The following is an 11124-nucleotide window of genomic DNA, read 5'->3' on the forward strand; positions in this document are numbered from 1 at the left end:
TGCTCTAAGTCTGAGCCTCGCCCCCTCCCCCCCCCAAAAATGAACACATGGAACTTCTTTACACTGAATCAGACCCTTGGTCTATCAAAGTCCTTCAGTTCACCTTCTGCCAGATCTTTTAACTGGAGATGCCAGGGATTGAACCTGGGTCCTTCTGTATGCCAAGCAGATGCTCGGCCACAGAGCCACAGCGTCTCTTTTTAATTTGGGATGCCAGAGATTGAACCTGGGTCCTTCTGCATGCCAAGCAGGTGCTCTACTGCTGAGCCGGGGCCCCTCCCCTACTTCTTTTTCTCTGAATGCATTCTGTAAACACCAGAAGGGCCCCAGATTCCAATATTTTGAGTTCTGCCCTGGTAAATGGGTTGGATCCAGTGCAAGGAACTTGCGAGGATCCCCGATTGCCCCTGCTCTCCCTTCTCCCCAGCAGCCATTTCTGCTCCTGGGAAAGTTTATTCCCGGCATTGGGAAGGGGCTGTGGCTCAGTGGAAGAGCTTCTGGCTTTGCATGCAGAAGGTCTCAGGTTCAATCCCTGGCAACTCCAGTTGAAAGGACCAGGCAGTAGGTGATGTGGAAGACCTCTGCCTGAGACACTGGAGGACTATGGAGAAGGACCATGGCTCAGTGGTAGAGCATCTGCTTGGCATGCAGAAGTTCCCAGATTCAATCCCCGGCATCTCTAGTTGAAAGGACTAGGCAGTAGGTGGTGGGAAAGACCTCTGCCTGAGACCCTGGAGAACTATGGAGAAGGACCATAGTTCAGGGGTAGAGCATCTGCTTGGCATGCAGAAGGTCCCAGATTCAATCCCCGGCATCTCCAGTTGAAAGGACCAGGCAGTAGGTGATGTGGAAGACCTCTGCCTGAGACCCTGGAGAACTATGGAGAAGGACCACGGCTCAGTGGAAAAGCTACAGGCTTTGCATGCAGAAGGTCTCAGGTTCAATCCTCAACATCTCCCCTTAAAAGGACCAGGCGTTAGGTAATGTGAAAGACCTTTGCCTGAGACCTTGGAGAGTTGCTGCCAGTCTGAGTAGACAATACTGGCCTTGATGGACCAAGGATCTGATTCAGTAGAAGGCAGCTTCATGTATGTTTACCTCTGCCAGACCTGCACGGAAAGGGGGGGGGAAATCACTCCCATAACTATGGGGCGGGTACAACCACTCCCTTCTACCTCTTTGTCAGCGGATTTCCACTTTTGCAAGAGGCCGAAGGGAAAGGTTTTGTGGGACCCCCAAGCCTCCCAACCCCCTATGCTTCCTCCCACCCCCAGAATAAACTCTGAAGGGGTCAGAAACGGCTGCTTAGGAATGGAGAACCAGGGAGACCTGCAGTTACCAGCACTTTCCCCCGATGGACTGCACCGAGGCGGCCAAACTGCGGCTCCTCGCGAGCCGCATGCAGCTCTTTCACACATATTGTGCGGCTCCCAGCGGGGCGGCTGTTGAAGCGAAGGGGAGGCATGCCTCCCTGATTGGTCTTCCCTTCCCCAGCCAGTGCTGAGGTGGGGGTGGGGGGAGAAAGAAAGCAATTTTAAATGCATTCTCAAAGGTCGCCCCCCCCCCGCTGGCTTGGAGAAAGCATTTGTCTCTTCCAACATCATTATCAATATCTGTTTCTACCCCTTTTGTTTTCATTTCTGGCAGTCTTACTTCATCGTTAATGTTATCAAAAAGCAAATCTGCATATTTTCCAATTAAAACGTGTGTGCAATATTTGTTCACGTCTCGCGGCTCTCAGGCATCCGACGTTTCTTCTGTGTGGCTCTTACGTTGAGCACGTTTGGCCGCCCCGGACTACAGGGCCCAACTCAATATTTCTGGTAATCCAAAATTCAGCAGAGAAAGATCATGTGAGCCTCACTGCTTGGTGCATTGGAAGAAGTGTGCTTTGCACATGAAAGCTTATGCCAGGAATAAAACTTGGTTGGTCTTAAAGGCACCACTGGACTCCAACGCTGTTCTGCTGCTTCAGACCAACACAACTACCCCACCTGAACCTATCTGCTTGGTGCAATGTACACGAAGTTTCCCCATTTTTATCCACATAAAAACCCTGTGAAATATGTTGGACTTGTGAAAGACAGGCTACCTACACAGCAGAACTGGCGGAAAGGGGATTCGAACCCAGGTCTCCCTAGTACACAATGCCAACTCCTTGTCTACTACACTGGTGCTTTCTCAAGTCCTTTTTTTTTTTTTTTACAAAAAACTTTATTCACCCCACCTTTCTTCTAATGGGTACCCAAAGGGCATTGCATTGTTCCCCTTCTCCTCCGTGTTACCTCACAACAAGCCTATGAGGTAGGTTGGGCAGAGTGTGTGACTGGCCCAAGGTCACCCAGCGAGCATCCTTGGCAGAGAAGGAATTCGAACCTGGGCCTCCCAGATCCTAGCCCAACACTAACCACCACGCCACACCACAGCCAGTGATTCTTTTCAAACTTTATTCCTTCAGGATCCCCTTGCCAGATCCACTTGGCTGTTGGGTTTCACCATCACTCTGTGTGAGACCGAAAGGGGCCAGGAACACCAATGACACTCTTGTGAACTTATGAAATTGCAGGGGTACCTCAGCCAGAGTAGACAAGCCATCCCCCACAGCACTCTGCCTGCTATTCTTCTCACTAAGGAACTCTTCCTAAGCTTCCAAGGGACTCCAAGATTTTCCAGGAGGAAGCAGAAATTGAAAGCTATTGCACAATATATTGCACTACTTTGTGAAATGGCAGAGGTACCTCAGCCAGAGTGGACAAGCCACATACCCCACGGCACTCTGCCTGCTCTTCTTCTCGCTAAGGAACTCTTCCTAAGCTTCCAAGGGACTCCAAGATTTCCCAGGAGGAAGCAGAAACTGAAAGCTATTGCACCGTATGTTAAAATACTTTGTACAATAAAAGCAGGCTGAAAGAACACACCCTCATTTCTCTTCCGGCTCCCTTCAAACCACCAGGTTTCAAGTAGACTTAAGATACCCAGGACATGTGCACCACCCATGCATAGACTAGGCTAGACCCCCTGCCTGCCTGCACAACCGTACAATGCTGGAAGACAGATTGTACTTTCCCCTTCCTGAAGAAGAGGAGGAGGAGAAGGAGATTGGATTTATAACCTGCCCTTCACTCGGAGTCTCAGAGCGGCTTACAAACTCCTTTCCCTCCCTCTCCCCACAACAGACAGCCTGTGAGGTAGGTGGGGGTGAGAGAGCTCTTTCAAGAACTGCCCTTTCAAGAGCAGCTCTGACAGAACTATGGCTTGCCCAAGGTCATCCAGCAGCTACATGTGGAGGAGTGGGGAATCAAACCCGGTCCTCCCAGATTAGAGTCCATGCACTTAACCACTACACCAAACAGGCCCTGGAATCTCCTGCACAGGCATGTTTTCCTTTGCTTACCTACATCTGAAGATATAAGCCCACAGGATCTGTTTTTGAAGAGAAAGGAGATCCTCTGAGCTTTCTCAGAGAGCCAGTTTGGTGTAGTAGTTAAGTGCGTGGACTCTAATCTGGGAGAACCGGGTTTGATTCCCCACTCCTCCACTCGCACCTGGCTGGATGACCTTGAGCAAGCCGTAGCTCTGATAAGAGCTGTTCTTGAAAAAGAGCCTTTTCTGTCAAGAGCTCTCTCAGCCCCACCTACCTCACAGGGTGTCTGTTGTGGGGAGGGGAAGGGAAAGGAGTTTGTAAGCCGCTCTGAGACACCTTTGGGTAGTGAAGGGCGGGGTACAAATCCAATCTCTTCTTCTCTAAAATCTCTTCCTCTCTTCTTCTTCTCAGCCCCTTCATTCTCCCCCAGAGACATCCCATTTAGCATGCCATCCTAAGGACGCTTTCCTGGGAATGAGCCCCAATGACTAGACCTGCTTAGGATGACGCTGTTAGATACTTATACAACGGACCCAGTGAAGACACTGTTAACCTGGCCCCCTTTGAAACGCAGTGATCATCCCAATTAAGTGGTGCTTTAATGCACCAGCATTCTGTTGTTGGTCTGGCCTGGATGGGCCCCGGCTAGCCCGATCTTGTCAGACTCTCTGAAGCTAAGCCAGTCAGTCCTGGTTAGTATTTGGATGGGAGACCACCAAGGAAGCCCAGGGTTGTGACACAGAGGCAGGCCATGGCGAACCACCTCTGAACGTCTCTTGCCTTGAAAAACTCAACGGGTTGGCCATCAGTCAGCTGCGACTTGATGGAACTTTCCACCGACAATTTTGTCGTTGCATAAGAAAAAGAAGAGGCTCAACAAAACCCTTCAGGCTGTGCACGTTGCACCTCTCTAGAAGGCAGCTGGAGAAAACAATTCTGTCTGTCTAACAGAGTTTGAGTCCAGGGGCACCTTTAAGACCAACAAAGTTTTATTCAAGGTATGAGCGTTCATGTGCATGTACACTTCCTCAGATGCACTGAAATGGAAGTTAACAGACCATACATATAGGCAGATGGTGAACAGCAGATTAGCATACAACATCATAAAGATGTTTTAACAGATGCAAAGACCAAACCGGAATAACAAACTTTAATTATGGGGGTGGGAGAACACAGTGGAGCAAATAAATACGTCAAAATAGGAGACTGAAGTGTAAATATACCCTTCTTAACTGCGGAATGCCAAGAGTAAATAACTGAGATCCTGTTGTTACGCTCCATTCGTCTCCTCTCAAGCATGGAGGTAACTAAGAACAACTAACAACATCTGAAGAAGTGTGCATGCACGGGAAAGCTTATACCCAGAATTAAACTTTGTTGGTCTTAAAGGTGCCGCTGGACCAGTGTTCCCTCTAAGATGAGTTAGTGTCAACTAGCTCACAGTGTTTTAGCCTCCGGGTCACAGATTTTTGTCTTAGCTCAGGAAGGATGGCTTCAGAGCCAAACTAATTTATGCAGCAGCCAAATCACTCACGCACAACTTTAACGCCGGTAGCTCAAAGTAGAATTTTTGCTCGCAAGACTCCACAGCTTAGAGGGAGCATTGCACCGGACTCAAACCTTTTTTCTGTTGCTTCAGATCAACACAGCTACCCACCTTAATCTGCTTCTTAATTTATTAGTTTTAAGCAGATTACTAAAATAATAGGGAAAGCTAGACCCCATTTGAATGGTTGAGAAAATCTAGCACAGATGCGTAAATTCTCAACAGCTGAAAGGATGCTAGAACTGCTACAATCTTCTAAGAAAAGAGGCAATGTCTCCATATGATCTCTATTTTGGAGCAAAGGAAGAATTAAAAAAGATATCTAGGTTCAGGAAAGTAATTGACATTCAAAGGTCACGTGTTACAGGGCGTCTACACTTCCTGCACCACAATCATATAGAGAGCATGGTATCTTAGGATACCTCCCTAGCAAAATTCTAGACAGCAGGGCGTTAAGGTGCGCCAACACAAACAGCCAAATATGGGCAGTACCTGGGCAGCTCTCCAGGTGGAAGAATCCCAACAAACAGAGTAGAACAAACATGTCGTGCTGTTATAATCGTACTTAAATAGACGTTTCTGAGATCAAGATGGGTAGCCATGTTAGTCTGTCTGCAGCGGTAGAAAAGAGCAAGAGTCCAGCAGAACCTTCAAGACTAAGAACTTCTGTGGTGGAGGATGAGATTTTGTGAGTCACGGCTCGCTTCTCAGGTCTGCTTGTTCTTCAGGTATCCAGAAAGGGAGCCGTGACTCACAAAAGCTCTTACCCTGCCACAAATCTTGTTCATTCTGAAGGTGCTGCTGGACCCTTAGACGTTTATTTAGCATTCTTAGGTCTTCCTGTCTGGTAACTGCATAAATGCTGTCATGAAAATATAAGTTCTGTTTAGAACAGGGCTATTTTTGGGCAGGAACGCACAGGAACGGAGTTTCGGCTGGCTCCCAAGTTGGCCACGCCCAGCAGGAACTCATTAGCATAATAGGCCACACTCAACAGCATAAACTCATTAGGATTGGCTACAATTAGGGGTGTGTGGCCTAACATGCAAAGGAGTTCCTGCTACAAAAAAAGCCCTGGGTTTTGACAACAGACAAGGTAAACAGAATAAGAAGCAAAAGGTGGGTGTGGCTGGATGACCACACTTCTGGTAACATGGGTGTGGCCTAATATGCAAATGAGCTGTGCTGTCAGGGGTGTGGCCTAATATGCTAATGAGTTCCTGCTGTTGGGTATGGCCTATGGTAATGAGTTCCTGCTGCACTTTTTCTACAAAAAAAGCCCTGGTTTAGAAGAACTTGAGTCAGGCAGGGGTTTTCTCTTTCTAAATGGGGGTGGAAATAAGTATCCGGGGTGGAAATAACTATCTTCCGCATTGTCATTTCTGTCACTCGTCTGCAGTGTGTCCCTCTAAGCTGAGTTAGCGTGAGCCAGCTCACAGTTCTTTAGCCTCCGGCTCACACATTTTCACCTTCGCTCGGGAAGGAGGGCTCCAGAGCAAACTAACTTATGCAGCCGGCAAATCGCTCGCTCACAACTTGAATGCCAGTAGCACATAAAGTAGAATTTTTGCTCACGAGACTCCACAGATTAGAGGGAGCACTGCTCGTCTGTCCATATTGCTTTGGGTCCCCCCCCCTCCCCTTTTCCACGTGTGTTTCGCTCCCTCTGGGACTACTAGAGAGAGCAAAACACATTGGGGGGGGGACCCTGAAGCAATAGGGACAAATGAGTTACAAAAAACGACAATGTGGAAGAGGACGCAGCCAACTTATGGTGGCCCTTGGGGGGTTGTCAAGGCAAGAGACCTTCAGAGGTGGTTTGCCATTGCCTGCCCCTGCAGAGCAACAACCCCGGACTTCCTTGGGGGTCCCCCAGCTGAGAACTGACCAGGGCTGACCCAGCTTCGCTTCCAAGCCCCCCAGGTCAGGATCTCTTTCTAAACTCCCTCGTGCAAATTTACATATGTCCCTCTTCCCAGTCTTGAGCAAAACCTCGGTGGGTCCTTTAGGGTTTAAGTGAGAGAACCGTCCGCAACATGTTTTCCTTTCCCCCAAAGGACTAAAAATAGCCGGGCACTCCGTGCTTCAGGCGCGCCTCAGCCTCATGCACGCACCGCACACCATGAAATTCAGACGCGACCCACTGGACGCCAGCGGGATTACACATCCTTTCACCCTAGCAGCCCCGCTGACTTTTCGGAAAGTCACAAAACCAGCTAGGCAGCCTAGCCTAACCGCATGTCAGCTAGAGAAGTTGGGGGGGGGGGACCCCAACAAGGTTCTCTGATAAAACAGACTTCGAACGCAAAGTGGTCCAGGCTAGTGCTTTTGGCAGAGAACGCTCACGTCAGCTATCCTGAGCAAAACATTTAGATGCCTCTCGGTCCCATCGCAACGCTACAAGAACAGGATGACCGCTAGTTCAGTGGTGGCGTACCTGTGGCACGGGTGCCAGAGGTGGCACTCAGAGCCCTCTCTGTGGGCACACGTGCCATCGCCCCAGCCAGGCCCAGACCATCATTAAAGTGTCGAATTCTCTGCCAAATAATGTTAAGTAAATGAAAGCATTTGGATTGCTTTCCTTACTTTGTTTGGATCATCTTAAATTAATGCATGAGTTGTTTTTTTCTTAAGTAAAACCTCTGTATTCAGGTTAAATTGCCGTGTTGGCACTTTGCGATAAATAAGTGGGTTTTGGGTCGCAGTTTGGGCACTCGGTCTCTAAAAGGTTCGCCATCACTGCGCTAGTTCATACGGGCCAGCCCTGCCCCCTTCAGCCAGCTCGTTCTCCCTGTTCTAAAATCACAACCCCCCCATAGCAAATATCCAAGTGCCTCTGAGCACGTGCAAAGGCCCTTTCCCGAGCGAAACAACCACAAAAGAGTCCCTGCACATAAAATACTAAAGGGAAACGTTCATGCTTCACAGGTGGACACTTGGGGTTGCCAGCTCCAGGTTGGGAAATTCCTGGAGATTTGGGGGCGGGGGCTGGAAAGAGCAGGGTATAATGCCACGCGGTCCACCCTTCGGCCCGCCCAGAAGCTCTCCTGTCCCCTTAACAGCCGAGCTGTAACTCATCCTTTAGCACGTAAAAAAACCCTGAAAATATACAGGTTGCCAACTCTGGGCCAGGGAATTCCTGGAGCTCTGGGAGCAGAGTCTAGGGAGGAAACGCAGCAGGGTATAATACCTCAGAGCCCACCTTCCAAAGCATCCATTTTCTCCATGGGGAACTGATCTCTGTAGGCTGGAGATAAGCTGTAACTCCAGGGGATCCCCAGGTCCCCCCTGGAGGCTGGCATCCCAAAAAAGCATTTCAATTTTCAAAACTCATGCACCACCTTTCCCCAGTCGGCTTCCTTGCCCCATGGCTGTCCACGAGAGGATATATTTACGAGCTTCTCCCCCCCCCACTTAAAAAAAAATCAAAGAATGTGACACACAGCAAAAAAAGGGGGCTCAGTGTGTCTCCTATTAATAGCAGAACCAAGTTTTGCATCAACTCGGCTCCCCTTCAGTCTGAAACCCGACCACCTCCTAAGCTATAAATCACAAGGAGCCTGAGCAGAAAATCACAAAAGTCAACACAAGCTAAAATAAGGCCACTGGGTCTCTGCCTGACCCACAGGTTTGGAAGGAGCACAGTCCGCCAGTCAAGCACCCACACTTCCCACGCTCTCCCTTCTTTCCACGTGGCTTCCTCAGAAGAACTTTTCCGGTGAATCTTTCCCCCGATATTTAACCCGCCAGAAAGCTCTAAGAGCCAGCCCTCGTCTCCTCCGAAGCCGTGAGAAGGCTTGTTCAAAGCGCGACATGAGACGTCCCGTTGCCGCATTTCCACTTTCCCCTTCACATTCATTTCCTGCGAGAACAAAACTCTTGCTTTTCCTCAGTAGGGAAGCGAATGGCCCGAGAGGCATTTCCCCACAAGGGAGGCACAGAGTCTTAAATTTAAAAAAAGGGAACTTTCAGGAAGCCAAGAAGCAGTGCTACTGCAGTCGCACCGTGGAAATAAAAGCCCTGTCCGCCGAAATTCTCACAGGCATTACAAAATGAGGTCTTGCACATTTATACAGAGTGGGAACCACAGAGTTGGAGGGGGACTCCAGGGTCATGTGGTCCAACCCCCTGCACAATGCAGGAAATTCACAAATGCCTACCACCCCAGTGATCCCTGCTCTATGTCCAGAAGAGGGGAGGGGGAACCCCCCAGGATCCCTGGCCAAACTGGCCTGGAGAAAATTGCTTCCTGACCAGTGTTCCCTCCCAGCTGAGTTAGCGTGAGCCAGCTCACAGTGTTTAAGCCTCCGGCTCTCACATTTTTGTCTTGGCTCAGGAAGGAGGGTTCCAGGGCAAACTAATTTATGCAGCAGCCAAATCGCTCACTCACAACTTTATTTATTTATTGAGATTTCTACCCCGCCCTCCCCACGAATGGAACTTTTAATGCCAGTAGCTCGGAAAGGAGAATTTTTGCTCACAAGACTCCACACTTTAGAGGGAGCATTGTTCCTGAATCCTGACCCCAAAGTGACAATCAGAGATCTCATTAGAGCATCAGGTATAGAAATGCTCAGGAGAGAAGGTAGAGTGCTGAAGCCCGATCTTGTCAGGTCTTGGAAGCTAAGCAGGGTCAGTGCTTGGAAGGGAGACTCTGCAGAGGGCTCTGGAGAGGAAGGCCATGGCAAACCACCCTCTGCTTCTCACTTGCCTCGAAAGACCCTTGCCGGGGTTGTCGTTGATGGCACTTTTCACACACACAAAGTCCCTCGTGCACACTCTCCTTTTGCATGAGTGACACAAAGAAGCACACACACCCCCTCCACAGATAACACGAGGGCATGGCGCTGCATGCACACACGCAAGAGGATCCAAGGGCGTCAGCCGCCGTGCATGGAACCCAGCAAACAGGTTGCATTCCCCGGGTGACTCAGAAGCGCTTTCCCACCAGGCAGGCAGGAATTCCATCACTCTCGGCTAGAGGAAGGGCCCTGTACCTCAGCGGCAGAGCACCTGTTCGGCGTGCAGAAGGTCCCAGGTTCAAGCCCCGGCATCTCCACTTAAAAAGACGGCGGGGGGGGGGAGGGGATGGGAAAGGCTCCAACCTGAGACCCTGGTGAGCAGTGTTCCCTCTAAGCTGAGTGAGTGTGAGCTAGCTCACAGTTTTTTCGCCTCCGGCTCACACCTTTTTGTCTTCGCTCAGGAAGGAGAGCTCCGGAGCAAACTGATTTATGCAATAGCCAAATTGCTCGCTCACAACTTTAACTCCGGTAGCTCACAAAGCACAATTTTTGCTCACAAGACTCCACGTTTTAGTGGGAACCTTGCTGGCCAGCCGCTGCCAGCCAAAGCAGACGATGCCGAAAGGCACCTGAACAGCTCAACGCTCGTCCGTGCGCACAAGCGCCACTCCGCATTTCTCCCCGCAGCCAAAGCCTACCTTCCCGGGGATGTCCCGCGGGCACCGGCGAGGAGTCCTGCAGGGAGACGCAAGCGACCACCCCGACGCACAGCCAGACGGCCAAGTGGCGCATGGCTTTCGCGCAGCAACCGGGCTCTCTCTCTCTCTCGTCTTTGTTCGGCTCCTTTCTCCACCCGGGCGGGCCCCGCTCCAAGCGCAGGATGCCGGGCGGGCCGATGGGGACGCCTGCAAGTTGTAGAAGGGGAAGGCGGCACGCGGAGAGGCGAGCCAAGAGGGGGCAGAAGCAGCAGCCAGCTGAGCCGCGGCGAGCGCTCCTCCGCAGGCAGTCCGTGCAAGCCGGCGCCGGTGCCAGCGGCGCTTTTTCTAAGCGGGCGAGGGGGGAGCGTCACCTGACCCATGGCCAGATGGGGCCGGGACGCTCTCCGCGCGGGCTCCGCGCCGCTGATTGGTCACGCCTCCCTGACGTGCCGCGAAAGTCGGCCAAAAAGTCTGAATGAACGCGCGACACACCCACCGCCCGGCAAGGGGAGGGAGGGAGACTGGCAAAGGCGGCAGGCGGGGAGGCCACGCGGGGAGGAGAAAGGGAAGGGGGGCTGGCCTGGCCTGGGAAATCCCCGGGCCCCGGGGGTGCAAGCGCCCAGCTGGGGAGGGCAGGAAAAGTATACTAGGGACCAGTGTTCCCTCTAAGCTGAGTTAGTGTGAGCTAGCTCACAGTTTTTTAGCCTCTGGCTCACACATTTTTGTCCTAGCTCAGGAAGGGTGGCTCCAGTGCAAACTAATTTATGCAGTACC

The 11124-nt window shown here is 51.0% G+C and overlaps 1 protein-coding gene across 1 annotated transcript in view; it reads right to left on the reverse strand.

Moving 5' to 3' along the window:
* The window catches only part of LIPG (lipase, endothelial), a 32255-nt gene extending 21803 nt beyond the window's left edge, over positions 1–10452 (reverse strand). The window contains exon 1 of the mRNA XM_015424159.1: positions 10351–10452. Within this exon, the coding sequence (XP_015279645.1) occupies positions 10351–10444 (94 nt within the window). The 5' untranslated portion in view covers positions 10445–10452. The remainder of the gene's footprint in view (positions 1–10350) is intronic.
* Between the last annotated feature and the right edge of the window lie 672 nt (positions 10453–11124).

The sequence above is a fragment of the Gekko japonicus genome, unplaced genomic scaffold, assembly GCF_001447785.1.
Source record: "Gekko japonicus isolate JY-2015 unplaced genomic scaffold, Gekko_japonicus_V1.1 scaffold1349, whole genome shotgun sequence".
Classification (NCBI taxonomy): Eukaryota; Metazoa; Chordata; class Lepidosauria; order Squamata; family Gekkonidae; genus Gekko; species Gekko japonicus.